We start from the raw sequence: 22,299 nt of genomic DNA, 5'->3' as shown, positions 1-22,299 counted from the left end.
TAAAACACAAGCTTCACATATACAAAAACTTCTTCTAGATATATATGCAGTTTTATCATCATATCCTCTGTTTTCTTAATCTTGTTTAAGAATCAAGAATTGCCTTTTCTTGTTCTGCACGCCAAAGACGAGTCATGTTTAGTGAACACAACTCTCTTGTTCTCATGGTTATCGATGTAAAGACTCGACTTTGAAACCCAATTCAGAAAGCATAAACTCATACGATCAAGAACAACTTGCTTTATAAGACTTTCTGTTCATCTAATATCGATCAAGAACACTGTTGATATTATCAAAATCAAAACAAGAAAGCCAACTTCAACTATTATCGATCTAAAGATCCGTAAACAACATACCAACACAAAGATTCGAAAAGAAAGACTAGCTAGCTAGGGTTTAGATTAGCCCGCTCGATAATCAATCAAAAGCCCACTCGTTCTCCTTGAGAACCTCTGCTTCCTCCTCTGCTGTGTAGTCACTCACGATGCCCAACGTTGCGCGAATCTCCTCATGGTCTTTGCATGCTGCGATCACGTCAGCGACTCTCTGGCAAGCGAGATCAAAAAGACCTTTGATGATTAGGTAGTTCGCAGCCATGATGAGATCGTAGACCGTCGACAGATCCATTTGCGTGATGAACTTATCGTCCCACTTCTTGAGAGCATCGCCGGAGGAGGAGGAGGAAGAAGAATCGCCACCGTCGACAACGACGTGATTCTTGCAGTATTCTACCACTAAGTTGAGGATTTTGCCTGTGACGTTGTTGATCGGGTATTCACGACCGGCGCAATCTTGAACCATAGGCGACAGTGTCACTGATTGATGTACGACCGCTTCGTCAACCACAAATAAGAAACCGTCGGAGCTCTTCAACGTGAACATCTCCTTCGACATCGTCGTACCTTCTTTGCTGCGTGGCTGTTTTCTCGTAAGAAGATTCTCTGGGAAGATGAAAGAGTTGAGAGAGAGCGAATGAATCGTAAAGCTATAATCCTATGCATGTTGGGGTATTTATAAGCCTTGAGTAGATGCGCATAATTTTTTAAAAAAATATCAATTAAAAGAGTCAATTATTTATGAAATCTATCTATTTTGTACTCCATCTCCATCTGTTTCAAATTGTAAATAGTTTAAGTTAAAATCATCAATATTAAGAAAGTGGTTACTTGTTAAAAATAACATTTAATCTATAATTTCAACTAATTATAAAAATTTACATAATTTAATTGATCATACAATATATAATAAATATAAAAGTTTCATTGAAATGTTAAAACTACTTATATTATGAAACAGTTTTTTTTTTTGATAAAACTACTTATATTATGAAACAGAGAATATCATTTTATATCAATGGTTTACATAACTAAACCCAAAACAAATTGACTGAAAAAGTGACAAAAATTCAATAAAACATAGTACACATTAGCACCAAACGAGTTAATTTTGAACTTAATGAATTGGTACCGTTACCATTATCATCATCGTGGCTATAACTTCACCACCATAATCATATCAACATCATCATTATTATTACTATAACATCATTATTGTACAATTAACTCCACTCGCACTTTTTCGATGCACTCCATACCCCCCAGCAAACTCTTCAAGTGTTCAAACTCTTTAGTACTTCCTAGTTCCTTCATAACCAAGAACATCCAACACCTTCACTAACACACGTCCAATGGCAACATCACAACATCTTCCAGGAAAGCTTTCATTGTATGTTTTTTTAACTTGTATATGTTCTTTGCTGACAACTTTTAATGGTATTATGTCTTCTGTTCCCAATTTTATAACCTTAAAGATCAAAAATTTATCAAGGAGTTATTTAAAAAAGTGAAGCCAGCATTCTTATGATGTACTATAATGTAAACGTTATGTTCATCATCCATAAGAACATTTTGACATGTAGTCTCGTCTTGCATTTGAAAAGGCCATTGTAATATTTTAAAGAACATTTTCAGACATTGATTAATCAATCACCGAGAAGAGAGTTCTGATTCTTTTTTACTTCTTGAGTTTTCATTTCATCATGGTTGCCATTAAGAATCCTCTCAAATTAGAAGAAAAGGTTTATTCCAAAGCATATGCTTAAGAATATCCAAAGGATATTCGTTATTGTATTCATGTTGTTGTCTGTACTTTCACATTCCCAAACTTGTTTTTATACATCTCTAACTTCCATGATTTTTATCGGTTGGTTACTCTCTTTTGCAACCCTTGAATGTGTTTGTTGATTGACATCTATGCATATTGATCATCCTCGTGTTGATGATCGATTCGTTTAGATGACCATCAACAAATACTTTCATGGTTTTGCATCTCCTCTTGGAATCTATCTGACGTTTTTAGCATCTCTTGTAACCATTTTCTGTAGAATGTTGGCCGTTCGAAACTACTTGCATCACGTGGATAATCTCAAGCAGCTGGAGAATAATCAAAAAGCTTCCTAAGGATGATGGTGATCTTCGTTTGTAACCTCTCTGACATGTTTTTCTTCTTTTTGCAGTGGCCACAGGTTGGCTCATGAAAAGGAATCTTGTTATTGTGTTTATTGAGTCAGAAGAGAGTTAAAAACATGTTTAGAGAGAAAACCTACAATCTCTAGACCTTGCTGAACAGAAAATCTGTAAACCATTTGATAATTACTATTGGTTATATTAAATTAAGTTAAATTTTTTTGTTCTTCGTGAGATTTATTTTATGTTCATCATCTATAAGAACATTTCTTCTAGTAGATGTTTGTTTCCGTATGAGTGGTAACTGGTAAGTATATGATAATCACATGAAGAAATAGAAATAGGACCGGATGGTCCGGAAAGACAAGTCAACGAAACGATCTGAGTTGTTATGGCTTTAGCTACTTTTGGATGCACATAGTTGACTTCCATATGCTTTGTCTTTGTCTCTATTGTTTTACTATATATTCCATTTTTAAAATGATCTTTATAATTATGAACCAGTTTCCGACCCATTCTTCAAACTTATGTTGGGTAGGTTTGGATTGAATCATCGAATCAATTATCTCAACAACAACTAAAGGTTGGACCCGACATATACTCGGGACCATTCGGATTATGACCTTTCCGATGCAACTTTGACAAAAGAGGAGCCTCTATTTTGGATGTTTCTATTGTCTTACATGGATACGTGTATGTAAAGCAACATTTTTCAATCATTTTTTTTTATTAAAAAAACTGTATACGAGAGGATTACAACTTATTCCTTAAAAAGAGAAATTCTTAGGTTCACCCCCTAGGGTGAATCTAGAGGTTCACCATCCAATCACCATTCGCCATGTTACATTCAGTTTCTGAAAAAAAAAAGAGAAAATAATTAGTATTTATCGCCAAAAAAAGGAGAAAAAAAAAGAAATAGAAAACGTTGTTGACGGCGTTTGATGATTGTAACCCTATTCTTACGTTGTCACCTTGTTTCTTCTGATTCATCCCTATGGCCGTAAGTTTATAATTCTTAGATATTGTTTAATCACCACGCCAAATTCTCAATAATTAACTAATGAATTCTCGATTTCATTTTACATATTATGCCTTCGTTTTGGTATGTAGGTTGAAACATTCACCTAAGTTGGTGTGGTATTTCTGTGCCTCACATTGGGTCTAGAATTCTCCACTGCTAAGGTGAGATCAACGTCTTTAATTTTGTTTACTTGAAAGTTTTTTTTTATTTTGATGTAATGTCTACTTGAAAGTTTAGCTTAACCAACTCTTTAAGCACCTTTCCCTCAGCTTCCAGTACGTGGTTAGATCAGTTGCTGTGCTGGGAGGCCTTCAAATTCTTCTTCTCATCTTCTTGTGTGGAATCACAGTACGGTGAGTCCTTTACACGTGAACCAAAAGAGAATCTTTGTTTATTATTCAATAAGCACCATTAGAAGAATGTAGCTTGGGGTTCAAAAAAAAAGTTTTATGTATATTAAAGTGTCATGTCTTTGCATTATACGTGTACCACCATAAACCTTCTCTGTGGCTTGCATATTTGTCCTTGCCTTTTTTTAGTATTTATAGCTGTTTGATTATAGAATTTTATATTGCTTTGATGTTGTGTGTTTTACTAGATATTTTACGTATGTTCTTTATTGAAAGATGAGATTGGCTCAAGATAACATAGTAATTATAGTAAAGATTTAGGTTACATATGCTCTATAATATAAATATAGCAATATTAAAATTGTTTGTGCAGATTGCAATGGAGAACAATCAAAAAAGTGGTCAAGAAGCTGTTCTTGGTGGTCAGTGTGAATCTAGTTTACAAGTCTCGGGTGATCTCACTTTGATAAATCAAAAGTCGGTTGAGATTTTTGTCGAAGAAGACGACATTTCACTCGGTGAATCTGAGGAAGACTATGAACTGGCCAACAAAGAGGATCTACTTGAAACTGAAGATATTGATGCTTTAGAAGCAAACAATGAGAATGAGAAGAAAGATGAACTTTGTATTGGAATGGAGTTTAGTTCTGAAGATACTGCGCATATGGCTTATAGTAAGTATGCAGGCAATCATGGTTTCAACATAAGAAAACAAAGGAGGACCAAAAAAAAAAAAGATGATGAAAAGGTAGCAAGGATTCTTTATGTATGCTCAAAAGAGGGGGTTAGGAAGGAGCCTAAGGTCAATAGATCTTATACCCGACCAATCACAAGGTGTGGTTGTAAAGCTCACATGGCTTGCTACCTTCAGAGTAGCGGAAGATATAGGATTGTGTCTTTCAACCAGAATCATAACCATGACTTAGTGAGGACACCTATGAAGCATTTGCTGAAGGGAAATCGAGCAGTCACTGTCTCTCAAAAACAACATGCTGACGATGCTGAAATGTCAGGAATTTCAGCAAAAGCAACCATTGAAATGATGAGCAGAGAAGTTGGGGGGAGAGAAAATCTAGGTTTTTTGGATAAAGACTATCGCAATTACATATGCCGTAAACGGATGGCAGAAATGGAAAAGGGAGATGCTGGAGCAGTTTTAGAATACTTTCAGAAAAAGAAAGAAGATAATTCCTCATTTTTTTATTCAATGCAACTTGATAAGGACGATATGATCACAAATATCTTCTGGGTGGATGATCGGTCTATAAGCGATTACAATCTCTTTGGAGATGTTGTTTGTTTTGACACAACTTATAAGACCAATGAATATGATAGACCGTTTGCTCCATTTGTCGGGGTAAATCATCATAAGCAGACTGTTGTGTTCGGAGCTGCCCTCTTATATGATGAAACTACTGAGTCTTTTAAGTGGCTTTTTGAGACTTTTCTTGGAGCAATGTCTGGAAAACAACCAAAAACGATTCTTACAGACCAATCTGCAGCAATGGCGAATGCAATAGTGAAAGTGTTTCCAGAAACAATACATAGGTTATGTGTCTGGCATATTTACGTAAATGCTGCAAAGAATTTGAGTCGTGTGTTTCACGGACCAGACCAGTTTGCCATGGATTTTGGAAAGTGTGTATATGACCATGAGGAAGAAGAAGATTGGTTATTGGCATGGAGTGATATGCTCAATAAGCATAAGCTGACAGAGAATAAATGGTTGAAGAATTTGTTTGAGGTGAAAGAAAAATGGGCAATGGTATATGGCCGTCATACTTTTACAGCCGATATGGTGAGCACACAGCGTAGCGAAAGTATGAACAGTATTTTGAAAAGATACTTGAAGCGCAATTTTGACCTGTTGACCTTTTTTAAACACTATGAGAGAGTGTTGGATGATAGGCGATATAAAGAATTAGTTGCTGATTTTGGTATGATGCATACTTCGCCAGTATTAGTTGTCTGTGTAGAGATGTTGCAGCATGCAGAAGAAGTGTATACACCAGAAGTGTTTACCTTGTTCCAAAAGGAATACACTGTCATCGGTGATTATGTCGCAAAAAAGACTAGTAAGTCTGAGATGGTGTATGAATATAATGTATCTTATCGTGGAGTTGCACGAGAGCATTTGGTTAAGTATGATGCTGCAGACCAAACGATACATTGTAGTTGCATGAAGTTTTCATTTGCTGGGATCTTATGTCGTCATGCATTGAAAGTGTTGGACAAAAAAAATGTTAGAAGAATTCCACCTACTTACATTCTGAATCGTTGGAGCAAAGAGGCAAAAGCACGAACAGTATCTTATTATCATTCAGAGACACCTAATGAAGCCGTGAAGCAATCGATTGGAAAGCGATATAGTCATATTTGTCGTACTTTCCGTGAGATTGCATCAGTTGCTGCTGAGCATATAGAACTGACATTGTGTGCAGATAAAGATGCGATTGAGTTGCTAAAAAAATTGGAGGAAAAGAAAAAAGAACTTGTGAGAGCTAATAAATGGATGCCCCATAGTTTAGAGGATAAACTTGTGGATGAAGAAGAAGAAGAAGATGATGAGGATGTTCCAAACGTACGTGGAATTAAAAGGAAAAATCCATGTGGGCGACCAAAGAACCAAAAAGACGGATCCCATGGTCGATTTAAAAGTGTTCTCGAAAAGAAAAATCTTGGTACATCAAGATCATCAAGTAAGGCTAGAGCAAAGAAAAAGTTATCTTTTCAGGTATTGATATATATTATTAGTTTTTGGTTTATGTCAGTTATCATCAAAATATTACTAATGAATATATGTATATACTAATCATTGAATAAATTGATAAATGATTTAGGAATCAACTCCTACTCCTGATACCCAGTTATCTTTTGCTACCAGCGGTCCGATCTTACATAATGAGCCATTTTTCTCTCAAGTACCCGAGGTAAAAATTTCATCTATCTAGTATTTATAATTTAGTTATATATCAATATTAGTGTTTCAGTTAAAAGAGTTCTATGTCAGTATTTAAAAGTTGATAAATGATTCAGGAATCAACTCCTACTCCTGATACCCAGTTATCCTTTGCTGCCACCGGTCCGATCTTACATAATGAGTCATTTCTCTCTCAAGTACCCCAGGTAAAAACTTTCATTATATCAAGTAATTATAATTAGTTATATGTCAATATTTAAAAAGTTGATAAATGATTCAGGAACCAACTCTTACTCCCGATACCCATGTATCTGCTGCTGCCACCAATCCGACATTACATAGTGGGTCATTTTTCTCGCAATTACTCCAGGTATATATTTGGTTCTATTGGTTATTTATAATTAAGTAACATGTTATTTTGTTAAAATTATATATATCTTTTTTTTATGTTGCAGAACTTCGACAAGAATTATGGCAATGGTTCATCGAAAGATTTCAACAAGAATTATGGCGATGGTTTATAGGGTCGCATGTTTTTATTGATTTTTTTTTTGTATTTGAAGAAAAGATGTTTTGGAAAAACCAGCCATGGAATATTACGTTTTTGACTAATGCATACATGTGGCCATTTTTGAACTCTCTGCATATTCGTTGAGCTTTTATTACAGAGTACTAATTTAAACTTACTTTCACTTAGATTACACAAAAACACTGGCCACTACATATTTATAGAGAAAACTGATTCTTTTCAATTACATTACACACCATTGGCCACTATATATTTATAGAGAAAACGGAACAGTACTCTCGATCTTCTCTATAGCCTTATTTTAACTTATACTTTGGAGTACTAATTTTGATATATAGCACATACTTTTGACTTATACTTTGGCTACTACAACAAGCAAACTCACATGTTTGTTTTTTTCCTTGACTTGTTGCTCTTCTTTTCCCATGTTTTTTTAATGTTTTCTGTATTTCAAGATTAATCAAAGATGAAATTCCAACACTCCTCACAAATCTATTTATTAATAACCAAAGTTCAGTCTAGGAGTTTGATCCTTGTTATTCCTCGATCTTTGTTGGGAATCTTCTTATTCCCTGGACCAATCCCTTTGACTACATTAACAGAACTCATTTATATATTTGCTTTTGCAGCGTGCAACTTGTTCTGATTGTTCAACCTTGGAATGATTACTTTCTTGCTTCCTTCCTTGCCTTCGTTCTGATCTTGTATAATTTTAGCTTAGCATTGAATCTCTTCTTCATGTACAAATTGTACAATCTTATATGGTGAGTTCCCTTTGAAATCATGAGACTCCCTCTTGCTGAGACTTCCTCTTGCTTGATTCTCAAAATCTTTTTGTTCACTGATTTGTTTTATTTTCTTCTGAGTTTTCTCCATATCTACAACCAGCTTCCCATTAGCTTTCTTCACATCTCCTATAGTTGGTTTTTCAACCAGCTGTTGCTCACTCTCAGGTATGCTTCTTCTTTTCTGTTTCGTATTTTCTTCAATCATCAAACACTCTAGCACACATGGGAGATCGCAGTATTTTCCTAGCCTTTATTTTGGTTTAATATAGAAGGAGAGAAACAAAATCAATTTTGGTAAAGCCATGGCAAGAAGAAGAAAAAGAAAAGTCATGGACAAAATAATAAAAACCATTGATGAATCAGAAGAAACAACGTGACGAACGTAAGAATAGGGTTACAAGAGAGGGTTACAATCATCCGACGCCGTCAACAACCTTTTCTATTTCTTTTTTTTTTCTCTTTTTTTTGGCGATAAATATTAATTATTTTTTTTTTTTTTTCAGAAACTGAATATGACATGGCGAATGGTGATTGGATGGTGAACCTCTAGATTCACCCTAGGGGGTGAACCTAAGAATTTCTCCCTTAAAAATACATTACGTAAACGAAAGTAGAAACTAAAAATATCTGCTATCTTCACAACTCCATTTAGCATACAATGAAAATTTTTAATATATTTTTTTAAAATTAAAATTTGTGAGAATTATTATACGACACATTTTATATCTTTATATAAAATCACGGTTTTAGTTACATTGTAATAAAAGTCTATATAAATTTTAATTTTTTTGATCAAATATAAATGTTAATTAAATTTATAATAATTGATGATAAATCACATTTTAATTTCTTTAACCAAACATATCCCTCATATAAGTATTAATAATCTATTATAAGAGATTTCCAATAAACTAATAAATTAATTTTAGTAGGATGATTATTTAGGATAACTTTGCTTTGAGATGAATTTTCTTAGTTGATAAATTTTTATTAATAGACTTTTTGACGTGTAGTTTGGGTACAATCAGAGGAATACAGCAAGTAGCAAGGTTGTTTTATGAAGCATTTCTTTATTCAATTTTATATGCATGTTATAGTACACGTACGTTCATACGCAGTTTTCAAACAAACACCGAGTACGAGACAGCGTAACGTCAACTGTATTTGGTCAACTAGCCTTTTGAGAATTAATTAAATATTACGTTAGTGGACCACTAACTCTTTTCGAATTTATTTTTAACCCTCCAAAATCATATCTTTCCAAACCAAACCCCAAAACTTTACACAATCAATATCGGAAATTATCAAATGAAGAACAATATCAGCCGACAAGTTCGGATCTTTTGGAGCAAAAAATATCAAAAAACAAAACAAGATCTGACATAAAAAGAAAGAAAGCAGCTGGTTTATTGAGTTGAAGTGTTACAATATGTTTCGATAAATCATTTACCTGAGACACAAGAAAACAACCTATGACTTCTGTTCCTCACCAGCTGTCCTCGCCGCGACGGAGAAATACCAATATCTCCGCCTTCGCCACGTGACCTTCTCCCTTCATGATAAGACATGGAAGAAAAATCTCCGACTGACAATCCACGGCGGTGACGGTCTTGAGCGGCTACGTTGTTCATTTCTACATGATCTAAAGAAGACGACGGTCGAGATGGGACGGAGTGATTGGATTTTTCGTCGAAGGGGAAGAAGTCTTCGTCAACGTAGGACTCTTTTGTAGTGCCACCGGAGGTAGAGAGACATTCGTAACGCCGCCGAGTTCGTTTTTTCATCATAGCCTTAAACGCCATTGGAATCAAACCATCCATTGAATACTATTACTAGGGTTGACTGGTTGTGTATGATTGTTGAAGGAAGAAGAATGAAACCAAGAACAAGAGGAGAAGAAGAAGAAGAAAGAAGTGGTTTTGTTGTTTTTTTTATGTGGGGGAAGTTGGGAGGTTTATGGTTTGGGTAGTGGTTTTGTTGATCACACACACTCACGCACAGCTGCCATCAATTTCTGGCGTCTATCTTTCTTTTCCTTATATATATTTTTGCAAATGTTTTCTTCTTCTGTTAATTTTCAATTAGATTGACTTTTTATGTTATTTTTCTACTTTCATTGAATTTAATCATATGGGATTTTACTTTTCTTAGATATTTGAACCACTCAACTAACGATAAAGTAATTGCTCTTTGCAGTATATATATTTTTTTTTTCTGAAAAACTCTTTGCAGTATATATATATATATATTTTCTGAAAAACTCTTTGCAGTATTTTAAGATCCATTTAAAGTTCTTTCTTTTTATAAATTAAAAAAAAATTAGAAAATAGAAAAATTGACAACCTAAACTGATATTTTAGGCCCATCTATATGACGTGTTCCAGCCCAACACTCTCGTCCACTCGTAGTGTAGACTATAGAGATAACTTGCCAACCGGCCTTCAATATTAGACACTGATCGTTCGGAAAATCGAATAATATCACTCCTGAATAATTTGTTTACTTTTGTTTTGACACTTCTAAGCTTGGAGCCACCTTTAAATGACTTTAGACGACAACGAGAAGAAGATAATTGATTTCATTTTCTATATTTGGTGGCGTAGGTAATTGTCTTTTAGAGTAGCCATACATATTATAAAAGACCTAGACTTGATGTCCCTCTACATGGTGGACCTCTTGTACGTTGGATCAGTCTCTTTTAAGCAGCTACTACCTCCAATTGAACAATCTCCTTCTACTATAGCCATGATGGTTCCAGAACGAGCCGCAACTTTAAAATTGTCCCGATTGTATAATGTTACGTGGATTATTAGGAAGTTGGAGATTTCTTGATGCCTTATTTTAACTTTTGTGATTTTTAGTAGAATTCGTAGTATGTATGTTGTAGATACAATACAAGGGTGTGGACGTATGTGACCTGATAAATGTATTTATGTTTGAATGATTGCATAGATTAATACTGGATGTGTGTATATTATATAATGTGCATGTATAGTGTGTGTCTACGTACGTAGGAGCTTCTTTTGCGCCACTGTACTAAAAAATTAGCCAAATCTACCTATGGCAAAAAAAATTAGGGTCAGAGTTCAGATTACCGGATTAGGTAAAAAAAGTTCATACCAATAAACGTACATAATTATGAAATTTTTTTTTGATATATAGAATCCAAACCTTTGAGTGTGAGAGATTTGTTTTCACACCATAATGCAATATATCATTCAAATTTTTGTTTATAACTAAGAGGAATATCACTGAAAATACTTGAAAACATGAACTGCTGGTCATGATAGGCTTACCGCTTACAAAGTTTAGCATGATTGATACAATATAATTTTCGTAAGCCTTGGGGAAACATATCACTATAGTAATCACGAAAGTTGATCATAACCTAAGATTTACATTAATAGTTATTTGCGGAACGCCAAATAAGATGGAGAGATATTTGGGATCTTCCGATCTTGAATCAAACATAAACTCAACATTAGGGCTGTTCGTTTGGTTGCCGCTGGTACCGGCGGCAGCGGCAGCGTCAACATTTTGCGTCAACTCTTGTTCGTTTCGTTGACGCAGGAAGCTGCGTCTGACGCCGCGTCTGAACGCCGCGTCCTGCGGCTGACGCCGATAAAACCTGCGGTCGCGATATAGTATGCGGCAGCGTCAGCGGCAGCGGCAGCGTCTGCGAAACGAACAAAAACTGTTTTCATTGACGCTGCCGCCGCCGCTGATGCTGCCGCCGCCGCTGACGCTGTCGCCGCCGCTGCCGCCAGACGCTGCGGCAACCAAACGAACAGGGCTATTATAGAACATGCGACATGCTTGTTTCTTCTTATGGTTTAATCCGATATAATATTCTTAACTTTCTTGATCCTAATAATACGGCATGAGGCAATAAATGTGTTGTGTTTAACAAACATCACATTATTTCTGAAATGTTGACGTGCATGTGATTAGCATCCCCTCAAAAATCCTTACGATATTATTGGCCAGTTTCTTCTCCGGTTTCTCCTCCACTTGTCACGTTTCCCACTCATATGTTTGGCTCCGTATGACCCGTACATTATTTTTTTCCTTAATTCACTAATATACGGTATACTAATATGCATGGATCCATACATTCTTCATTGCTTTTGAATAATGAGGATCGTGTAACGTTTGATTGATTATTTTTAAGATAATTATAGCAAAATCGGTTACTTGCCCGTCTGAGTCGTCACATGCATTGATATTATGTCCCCTATCATCAACATGCACTGACACTTCCCTGACCATTCCACTTGCTTTTACAGTTATCCAATCAGAATACAACATAATTATTAAGTTTATGTATGAACATTTCCGTAACCAACATTTTTAGGTTCTAATAAGCATTTTATGAAATGAAAATGAACACAAAAGTATAGTATAGACAATGCCGTTTTGCCCGTACATGAAATTCATTTTATGAAATCAACCATCTTTTTTTTTTGATAAAAAAGTACCATCTTATAAATGACCATATGCTCATGATTTTTTTTAGCAATATTCATCTAGAAGTTACAACATCTAATTTCCAGTACATTACTTATATCATGATAAACGATTTAAACCGACAAAAACTTGAAATAACTAAAAGTGGTACCACTTGTAATATTCTGATATTTGACAAAAAAATGTTCTCAGTTGCGTTGACAAAAGAAATAAATTCCAATCTCTCGTGTGATGATATACCAAATACAACAAGAAGTATACATGTATATATGTATATATCCAGGCCACTAATTAATACATATATATTCGAATTAAAAAAAACATCTCATAACACGCCAAGACTATATAAACCCTCCACTAAACCGTTTCAAATCCACACACCCCACCTCTAGTATTCAACTTCTCTCTCAAAACAATGCCTTCTCCAGTTCTCATAATTCTCCTCTTAACTCTCTCGATCTCATTGTCCTCAGCTCAGACCTACAACATTCTATCTTACGGAGCCAAACCGGACGGTAAAACCGACTCTACCAAGGCCTTAGCCGCCGTCTGGGCCAAAGCCTGCGCCTCAGTCAAGGCAGTCACCATATCTATCCCTAAAGGACGGTTTTTATTAAGAAGCATTGTATTTGATGGAGCCAAGTGTAAACGCAAGTCAGTCACGTTCCGCATCCAAGGTACACTTGTGGCTCCGTCGGATTATAGAGTCATTGGTAACGGAAACTACTGGATTTTCTTCCAGCATCTCGACGGCCTCTCCGTCTACGGTGGAGTTCTTGACGCTCAGGGAGCTTCTCTATGGTCTTGCAAGAAGTCCGGCAAGAATTGCCCTAGTGGTGCTACGGTACGTTACTATTATACACATTTATTGTCATTGGCAAATGTAGACATCTAATACAGTTTAAATAAATTAAAATATCTGACAAATGATCAGATGTAATAATCTCAAAACTGAACTGTTTGTTTTGTTACATTTAAGTACTGATCAGCAAAGTGAATAACAATTATTTCAAAATAATAAAAAAGAGGCAAACTTATGAAATCCAATCATGTGTATGTACCATTAATGCATTAACATTAGTAACATTTTAAGTAATATGTTTTACATTGAAATTGCAATTTGCAAGTCCGCAAATTCCTCTAACACGATCCAAATGATGCATTTTCCCTAATTTTCTCTCCACTTCCCCGCTAACATAAATTACAAGTTACATGTTTTTTGGACTATGAAATAGTGTGTGGGTTACTTTAAGTCTATAGATGGTATATATCTGTAGTTGACTTGTTACGTTACGTTAAGCAATCCCATTTCACATGCGCCAATCATAGAGTCATTGATGTGTATATATATAAACAAATATATAAATTATGATAAACTTTTTAGCAAAAACGAAATGTAATAAAATGTTTTAAAATAATGTAATTGACACTTGCATGGGCAACAATTACAAACAGAGCATAGGGTTTCAGAGCTCAAGCAACGTGGTGATCTCAGGGCTAACGTCACTCAACAGTCAGATGTTTCACGTCGTGATTAACGGCTGCCGTAACGTAAATATACAAGGAGTCAAAGTTTCTGCTGATGGAAACAGTCCAAATACTGACGGCATCCACGTCCAATCATCCTCCATCGTCTCCATCCTCAACTCAAAAATATCCACCGGCGATGATTGTGTATCCATCGGTCCTGGAACTAATGGCCTCTGGATCGAAAACGTTGCTTGTGGCCCTGGCCATGGTATCAGGTATTTTACTTTTACAAATCATATTACTTGTATCATGCATGAAAACTGTCAAAATGTTACATTTTCAAATATAAGGTTTTGGCTGGTTGATAAATTATACACGAAATAATCTTTATAGGTTTGATATAGTTTATGAAAGTATAGAGATCAACACAAACATAAATTCATCTGATTAATTTTCATTCTCATGGGTTTCTCAATAGTTCATTAATCTTATGTTGGATTAGTTCATTTTATAGTCTTTTCAATTTATCAAAAAATTATTTGAATTATTTTTTACTACATTTGAACTATTTTATTCATTTCTGTTGAATTAATTTTCTTTTTGACAATTGTCTTTATTATAAACCAGCATTGGGAGCTTGGGAAAAGAAAGTGTGGAGGCAGGTGTACAGAACGTAACAGTAAAAACGGCTACGTTTACAGGAACAGAGAATGGGGTGAGAATAAAGTCATGGGCCAGGCCCAGTAATGGATTCGCTAAGAACATCCGTTTCCAGCATTGCGTCATGAACAACGTACAGAACCCAATAGTCATTGACCAAAACTACTGTCCTGGCAACGAAAATTGCCCTAACCAGGTTCACCATTTTTTTTCACTTTCTAATTAAATCAAACATCATATATAGACTATTTTTTTTAGTTCGAATATGAATATATGATTATGATGATAATAGGTTTCTGGAATAAAAATCAGCGATGTAATGTTCTTCGACATCCACGGGACATCAGCGACACAAGTTGGAGTGAAATTTGACTGTAGCTCAAAGAAGCCGTGTACCGGAATCAGACTTCAAGACGTGAAGCTAACATACCGGAATAAACCGGCAATGGCAGATTGTAGCCATGCAGGAGGAACTGAGGCTGGGTTTCAACAGCCCAACAGTTGTCTATGACCAGACAAAATAATATTTATATTTGTCTTGCGTCGTGACATGTAAGTAACGTCGTCGCTTCTATATATTCTTTTACGACCCTATTCGTGCTTGTTGGGAACGTGGCGAATGTGGCTAATTTATCGGCCAAATAGAACTTGGTGCCTTGTTGTATTGCTTGGCACGAAGAACAACCTTTGTTGCGTTGTCTTTTAATTGTTTCGTTTTGTATCAACTCATTTTTATTAATAGAAAACGGTACGAAAAAATTTGGACCTTATCTATGTGTGAGAACTCTTTAATTCAGTTGTTTAACTAAGAGTTCATTTCTATTTCTATACCAGAAAATATGAATTTCGAATCTTAAGAAATTAATATCATAATTAACCAAAGTTTAGAAAAAAATTTGGACTAGTTAAAACTTTTTTTGAAGTATTGAATCTTTCAATAGATAAAAAAAAGTTGCCAGGATTAGTGTATTTTTTTTATGAAAGGATCTCTTAACACTAAAAACAGCAATATACATACCTAACTTGAGTTAAACTACCTCCATTAATGCATTCGAAGTTATTTTCTTGCAAGTATACAACAAAAGTTGAAGAGTTTAAATCGTTTATTAATTAAGAGCTCAGTTATCTCTTATCCCTCATCCGTTGAGTTCTCTCTGAACGAAGATGCTCTACTATTGTCTCAGGTAACTTCCCTTTGGCAACGACATACCTGTCTGTCTCTGCTTCTTAAGATACTCTCCGTAGTCTCTATACCACTTCTATTGGCGTTAGACAGGTAGTCAGGTACTCTTCAGCTAATAGGGGGGCATGCAAGGCTCATTATATGTATAAAGAAGATTTACATATTTAATTGATCAAAAAAAAATAAAAAAACGTGTTTAGCAACAGAAAAAAAACAATCAAAAACGTTTTCTAAACGGTCATTCCGAGGATAAAACTGGCACGATATGCAACGTCAATAGATCACGCACTAATGAAAAATGATTCAAAAGTTTTAATTATCAAAACAATGCAAGTCTGTCTTATAATTTTCCCTATATTGCTAAACGGAGATAAATGAATGTAATGCTTTTGCAATATTTTATATTATCTGATATTTGTATGTATGAATCACAGCTCACAAGGTGTGACACGAATCTTAAGGCCACCTGAATTCCATTTCCAGGTGTAACCAAAACTGGCGTGGTTCTTTAACTCCACATGAGTCAGAGTATCCAGTGGCCTATATTGAAATATGTGTCAAGTCCCGCTTGCCACCATCACAGTTCTATGAATAGGCGGAGAATAATCCACCATTGCTTTAATTTTTTTCTTTCTATGTTGTCAAATGTGAACTTACTAACCTTAATTAAGTTTTGAAGACCGTATCGATCTAAGGCAAGAAGGGATTCTCTTTTACCATAAAAAGGAGTGAAACTGAAGAAAATGGAGACTACCGTAAGGAACAAGCAAGTCATACTTAAGCATTACATAAATGGCTTCCCTGAAGAATCTGATCTAATGATAGTCACAGCTCCAGACGCTATGGAAGTTAAGGTTAAGCCCGGATCATCGACAATTCTTGTGAAGAATCTTTTCTTGTCTTGTGATCCTTACATGGGTACTTTCATGAGAGAACCAGACTCCGGATCATCAGAGGTTGCGGTGGAAACTTTATCACTTTTGGATGCTTTCATCCCTGGGAAGGTAACAACATTACACACACAAACAAACACATGCTTTCAGTTAGCAATTGTTGTCAATGCTTTTGTGCAGCCCATAGCTGGAGTTGGAGTATCTGAGGTGATAGATTCTGATGATCCATGTTTTGCAAAAGGAGATTTTGTTTGGGGAATCGTTGATTGGGAAGAGTATAGTACTGTTAACTCTTTTGGTAGATTCAAAATCGATATCAGTATCAATGTTCCTCTCTCTTACTACACTGGAATACTAAGTGAGTATATCCTCTTTTCACTGGAATGCAAAAACTATAAAAGAGCATAATGTCATGATATTTCTGAAAAGAAAAATATATTCAAAAATAGCAGTAATTTACGTTTTTATAACAAAAATTCTCTATCATACACAAAACTAGAGATTGTGGTTTAGGAGACGGGATGAGACTAGAGTTTATAGGTTAAAGTAATTTAGTTGCTATTTAAAAACTTATATTATTGGATATATTTTTAGAATAAAGGTTAAAAAATGCTATTTTGGAGAGTTTCTAGCTATTTTGAAAACTATGTTTTTACAAATCAGGTGTGACAGGCTTGACTGCTTATGCCGGCTTTTTTGAGATATGTTCGCCTAAAAAAGGAGAGGCAGTCTTTGTCTCTGCGGCTGCTGGTGCGGTTGGTCAGCTCGTGGGTCAGTTTGCTAAGTTGATGGGATGTTATGTTGTTGGAAGTGCCGGAAGTAAGCAAAAGGTTAATTAGCCCTTTTTATTATCACACTTATCTATCAAGAGACTTTTAAATTTTTACTTTTTCTTACATTGTTTGGTTCCCTTAAAGGTCGATCTCTTGCTAAACAAATTTGGATTCGACGATGCATTTAATTACAAGGAAGAACCTGACCTTGATGCCGCTTTAAATAGGTTTAGTCACTGGTCAAAATATAATGCTGTTTTTTGAGTCATAGAATTACATTTCCTCTGTTTTTTTCAGGTGTTTACCACAAGGTATTGACATATACTTTGAGAACGTGGGAGGAAAAATGCTTGACTCGGTGCTAATGAACATGAAAGTACATGGACGCATCGCTGTATGCGGTATGATATCTCAGTACCATATTGAAACCCAAGAAGGTATTAAAAATCTACCGGTTGTTGTCTACAAGAGGATCAAGATGCAAGGGTTTCTAGCTTTTGACTTCATTGACAAATTCCCTAAGTACTTAGAGTTTGTGCTTCCGTATTTAAAAGAAAGGAAGCTGGTATATGTTGAAGACATTGTGGAAGGTCTAGAGAATGGTCCTGCTGCTCTTGTTGGACTCTTCCATGGACAAAACATTGGGAAGCAAGTTCTTAAGATTGCTTGAGAGGGAGATACATAGGTTGCTGATCAAAAACGTTGTGTAGAATCATACCAACATATGCTAAGAGATTCATGTGGTTTGCTTTGAATTGAATTGAGTTCAATTATAGTATTGTAAACTTTTGAGTTCAGTTCGAGTGTTATCGAAAGTTTAAGGGGTTAATTGTAAATTATTTTTATACATCCATGGGCTAATTAAAACTCAAGTGAAGCCTAGCCCACTATACAAGGCCCAATCTAATAAACTAGGCCCAAAGTTTTGAGCAAATCAAAAGGGGGAAAAGGATAAACCCTAAATTCAATTCCTCCTCCGACGCACACTTCCTTTGGTTCTTCAGAGCACCATCGATCGATTCGAGTAGCAATGGGGATTCTATCGTGGTTCACCGGAAGCCCTAAGCCTTCGCAGCCCGAGACGACGAAGACGGAGATTATCCAAACGCCGGCTCCTGGGATGAACGGAGCCATAGAAGTTCCTCGTCCCGATCGCGCGACGGTTTTCGAGTTCGGCTCCGTTGCGGCTACAGGAGACAGAGTCACTCTCGCTGGATACTGCCCTGTCTCCGACGATCTCGAACCTTGCCGCTGGGAGATTCTCCCCGCCGACGGGAAAGACGCGCCGCAGTTTCGCGTCGTCTTCTGAAGAATCCAAAAGCATCATCTATGGATTGAGTTTCTAGAAGATGTAATTTTGTTAATCTCCGAAATTGTATTGGTTTGGTTATGTCGTGTCAATGTACCAATTTAAACCGAACAAGTTGTAACCTGATTAAATATTATTAAATTGGTTTTATCTTTTTCGTATTCCACCAACTATTCCCCAGGTTGTACTTCCCATATTAAAATAAGCTTCTCCTGCGCTAGTTAATTTTGCTTATTTTAAATTTTTAATCATCTAATTTTTTTTTTTTTGGTTTGGTAATCAGAATCCTCTAAATTTTTAACCATCTAAATTTGTAGTTATGAATGAGAACAATTGATTTAAAAATGAGATAATTAGTGACTATCCGTGTTTTACTGCTCCTAATGACAAACGAAACCTTTTAATCCATTGACGATCCTCGATTAAAAAAGGATATTAAGAAAACCTGAAAAAGACAAGAAGTAGACATCACGTTCGTTTTGTCTGAAACCTTTATCGTCTTCTTCAACACAAGTTTGACGAATTTTCCTGAAAATGCAACGTTGGTTTGTTTGAGTCCTTAACTGATCCGGGAGATAAGAAGAAGATTCAACACCACCAATCATGGAGAACGTAGCCGAGCAATTGAAGCGCGGGATATCGAGGCAATCCTCGACAGGATCAGTGCGACGAGGAACGCTAAGCCGACAATTCACGCGCCAATCCTCTCTCGATCCGCGGCGCAACAACATGAGGTTCAGCTTCGGCCGTCAGTCTTCGCTCGATCCGATCAGACGCAGCCCCGAATCCTCGAGCTCCTGCCAGCCGCAGATGATGTCTGTACCTGAGAATCTCGATTCCACGATGCAGCTTCTCTTTATGGCGAGCAAAGGCGACGTGGACGGCGTCGAGGAGCTGCTCGATGAAGGAGTCGATGTGAATAGCATCGATCTCGATGGACGCACGGCTCTTCACATTGCTTCTTGCGAAGGTCATTACGACGTCGTCAGGGTTCTTCTTAGCCGGAGAGCTAATATCGATGCTCGTGACCGTTGGGGTAGTACGGTCTGTTACTTCGTCCCATTCTGGTCTTTTTTTTCGGTTTTGTCTGTTTAGTAAAATTGATTTCCGGTTCGATTCGTTTGTAGTTACGGTTACAAACGAACCGAGTTGGTTTAGAATTCCTTCTTTGGTTTGGTTTTGGTTAAACCGAATTGAGACATGTTGACACTCTTGATTTTGATTATGGTGCAGGCGGCTGTTGATGCCAAGTATTATGGGAACGTTGAAGTGTTTAATCTCTTGAAAACTCGAGGAGCTAAACCTCCGGTATGCTATTTAACTAAATGCTTTATGTGGTCTCTCTCTTTCTCTTGGTGTTCTTTTACTTCATCTTCTTGTCTATGTTAAAACTTTTAGAAAACCAGAAAGACTCCAATGACAGTGGGTAATCCAAAAGAAGTTCCCGAGTATGAACTTAATCCACTCGAGCTTCAAGTCCGAAAAGCCGATGGCATCTCAAAGGTTTTGTTCATTCTCTTAATCTCTCAAGAACTGAGATTTTTTTTTTATCTCTTATTCTGATGTATTTATTGTTTACTTTATTTGTAGGGAACCTATCAAGTTGCTAAGTGGAATGGCACGCGAGTCTCGGTAAAAATATCCGATAAAGATAGTTATTCAGATCCGGAACGAGTGTAATGCATCTTTTCCTTCTTGCTATGTGTCTTAAGTTGTTTGATAACAAGAAATCATTTCTAATATATATTTTCTCTTTGTGGTTATTTTTTTATACGAGCAGAAATGCTTTCAATCATGAATTGACTGTGCTAGCTAAAGCTAGGCATCCAAATATTGTTCAATTTGTTGGAGCTGTCACTCAAAATCTACCAATGATGATTGTAGTTGAGCATAATCCAAAGGTAAGCATAGTTGTTTCTTTACTTCATTTCATGTATGCACATGGAATCACAATTGTAGTAATGTTGTTAATTTTTCAGGGTGATCTAAGTGAATATCTTCAAAAGAAAGGTCGTCTTTCTCCTTCAAAAGCTCTGAGATTTGCTCTTGATATTGCCAGAGGCATGAACTATCTTCATGAATGTAAACCAGACCCGGTCATCCACTGCGATTTAAGGCCAAAGTAAGACAAAAGCCGAGAGAACATTAGATGATAACAACAACAAAAAAAAAACAGTTTGGATAATATTTTAAAAGTTTTCTGTAAGGTGTCAGAAATATTTTGCTGGATAGAGGTGGACAATTGAAGATCTCTGGATTTGGTTTAATAAAGTTGTCCAAGGTTTCAGAAGATAATGTCAAAGTAGTGAACCACGAAGCTCATATCGATAAATCAAGTAAGACCGAGCGAGGCTTCATTTTCTCATTTCTCTGTTAGAGACATTGTTCTTGAAAGTTCTTGTGCTTATTTACCTTTTGAACTGCAGATTGCTACATAGCTCCAGAACTTTACAAAAACATAATCTTCGATAAAAGTGTTGATGTTCATTCGTTTGGTGTCATTTTATATGAGGTAGTAACACACAAAACTTTCATCTTATTGATAGTTATAATAAATATCTGAACAAACCTTTCCTTTGGTGCTTTATATGTGAAGATAACTGAGGGAGTATCGATTTTTCATCCTAAATCGCCTGAAGAGGTTGCAGAGTCGATATGTATGGAAGGAAGGAGACCAACAATCAAGACAAAGTCCAAGGGTTACCCTCCAGAACTGAAAGAGTAAACCATTTCAAAATCTTGTTGATGTTTGCAAGCATTTTCTAGAAGTTATGAGTCATTGAAAACTCAAGAATCTTGCTGATTCTCTCTAGGTTGATTGAGGAATGTTGGCATCCAGATACAAGTGTAAGGCCAATATTTTCTGATATTATTATTCGACTCGACAACATAGTTGCAAACTGCTCTAAACAGGGTTGGTGGAAAGACACATTTAAGTTTCCCTGGTAATTAAAACAACGTTGATCTGAATGAATAATTTTATTGTTAAACCAATGGTTTATGTTCATCAATATTTGTTCTTTTGCAGGAAATAAAAGGAAACGACTGAACCAACCAACCTAAAGAATGGAGATGAAGGAAAAAAAGCAAGATAAGAGTGAGCTTTTACAGAAACAAATTCACAGTTTCACTCTCTTTGTATAAACTTAACATCACTAGTCTGTTTTTAATATTTTCATGTTTTGTTTGTTTCAAATCATAAATATATATTTTGGTTTATTTTTGTGTATATATTATGAGCAACAATACCCATACACATCACTTGTTCATATCAAAATTAAAAGCAACTTGTAAATTTCTAGATAAGATTCATTAATTTCTGCTAAAACAAATAGAAGTGTTCGAGTTAAATACATTATCAAATCCAACAACTTTGTATAATCAAAATGACTATAACATTTGTTAAAAACCTGTTTTGTTTGGTGAAGAAGTAAGAGCTTTAAAATTATTTACTATTTTAACCATCCAATT

General features: G+C 35.8%; 6 protein-coding genes across 10 annotated transcripts; 4 read left to right on the top strand and 2 right to left on the bottom strand.

Moving 5' to 3' along the window:
- Window positions 1–222: 222 nt before the first annotated feature.
- On the bottom strand, window positions 223–940 carry LOC103841836 (SKP1-like protein 13). The gene has a single exon (XM_009118411.3). The coding sequence runs from the start codon at window positions 892–894 to the stop codon at window positions 418–420; it is 477 nt and encodes a 158-aa protein (XP_009116659.1). The 5' UTR covers window positions 895–940; the 3' UTR covers window positions 223–417.
- Window positions 941–3,753: 2,813 nt separating this feature from the next.
- LOC103841834 (protein FAR1-RELATED SEQUENCE 5) lies at window positions 3,754–8,928 on the top strand. Of its 3 annotated transcripts, none has more exons than XM_033280076.1 (6): window positions 3,754–3,839; window positions 4,210–6,570; window positions 6,677–6,766; window positions 6,873–6,962; window positions 7,037–7,126; window positions 7,212–7,396. In XM_033280076.1, exons 2-6 carry the CDS (start codon window positions 4,216–4,218, stop codon window positions 7,278–7,280), a joined length of 2,694 nt encoding a protein of 897 aa, XP_033135967.1. In that variant the 5' UTR covers window positions 3,754–3,839; window positions 4,210–4,215; the 3' UTR covers window positions 7,281–7,396. The 3 variants fall into 3 exon arrangements, 2 of the variants coding, with proteins under 2 accessions (XP_033135967.1, XP_033135968.1); XR_004451427.1 differs by lacking the exon at window positions 3,754–3,839 and adding an exon at window positions 8,577–8,928 and having other exon boundaries at window positions 4,105–6,570; window positions 7,212–8,238; XM_033280077.1 differs by lacking the exons at window positions 3,754–3,839; window positions 6,677–6,766 and having other exon boundaries at window positions 4,105–6,570.
- Window positions 8,929–9,269: 341 nt separating this feature from the next.
- On the bottom strand, window positions 9,270–10,135 carry LOC103841832. Its single transcript, XM_009118408.3, has one exon. The coding sequence runs from the start codon at window positions 9,891–9,893 to the stop codon at window positions 9,516–9,518; it is 378 nt and encodes a 125-aa protein (XP_009116656.1). The 5' UTR covers window positions 9,894–10,135; the 3' UTR covers window positions 9,270–9,515.
- Window positions 10,136–10,531: 396 nt separating this feature from the next.
- On the top strand, window positions 10,532–15,489 carry LOC103841831 (polygalacturonase). The gene is made up of 4 exons (XM_009118407.3): window positions 10,532–13,384; window positions 13,996–14,285; window positions 14,638–14,866; window positions 14,963–15,489. Exons 1-4 carry the CDS (start codon window positions 12,956–12,958, stop codon window positions 15,179–15,181), a joined length of 1,167 nt encoding a protein of 388 aa, XP_009116655.2. The 5' UTR covers window positions 10,532–12,955; the 3' UTR covers window positions 15,182–15,489.
- LOC103841830 (NADP-dependent alkenal double bond reductase P2) lies at window positions 15,200–18,982 on the top strand. Of its 2 annotated transcripts, XM_009118406.3 has the most exons (7): window positions 15,732–16,857; window positions 16,927–17,104; window positions 17,410–17,576; window positions 17,664–17,746; window positions 17,817–18,171; window positions 18,450–18,481; window positions 18,516–18,982. In XM_009118406.3, the coding sequence occupies exons 1-7, from the start codon at window positions 16,597–16,599 to the stop codon at window positions 18,826–18,828; spliced, it is 1,389 nt and encodes a 462-aa protein (XP_009116654.1). In that variant the 5' UTR covers window positions 15,732–16,596; the 3' UTR covers window positions 18,829–18,982. The 2 variants fall into 2 exon arrangements, with proteins under 2 accessions (XP_033136009.1, XP_009116654.1); XM_033280118.1 differs by having other exon boundaries at window positions 15,200–17,104; window positions 17,419–17,576; window positions 17,817–18,551.
- Window positions 18,983–19,169: 187 nt separating this feature from the next.
- On the top strand, window positions 19,170–22,080 carry LOC103841829 (integrin-linked protein kinase 1). 2 transcript variants are annotated; one of them, XM_009118403.3, is made up of 11 exons: window positions 19,186–19,872; window positions 20,062–20,136; window positions 20,227–20,331; window positions 20,419–20,504; window positions 20,609–20,729; window positions 20,808–20,950; window positions 21,043–21,164; window positions 21,255–21,340; window positions 21,425–21,549; window positions 21,642–21,773; window positions 21,857–22,080. In XM_009118403.3, the coding sequence occupies exons 1-11, from the start codon at window positions 19,432–19,434 to the stop codon at window positions 21,861–21,863; spliced, it is 1,443 nt and encodes a 480-aa protein (XP_009116651.1). In that variant the 5' UTR covers window positions 19,186–19,431; the 3' UTR covers window positions 21,864–22,080. The 2 variants fall into 2 exon arrangements, with proteins under 2 accessions (XP_009116652.1, XP_009116651.1); XM_009118404.3 differs by lacking the exon at window positions 21,857–22,080 and having other exon boundaries at window positions 19,170–19,872; window positions 21,642–21,777.
- Window positions 22,081–22,299: the final 219 nt, after the last annotated feature.

The sequence above is a fragment of the Brassica rapa genome, chromosome A09 (assembly GCF_000309985.2).
Source record: "Brassica rapa cultivar Chiifu-401-42 chromosome A09, CAAS_Brap_v3.01, whole genome shotgun sequence".
In the NCBI taxonomy this organism is placed as follows: domain Eukaryota; kingdom Viridiplantae; phylum Streptophyta; class Magnoliopsida; order Brassicales; family Brassicaceae; genus Brassica; species Brassica rapa.
The sequence above is the reverse complement of the archived record's forward strand: the minus strand, read 5'-3'. Positions and strand labels throughout refer to the sequence as shown.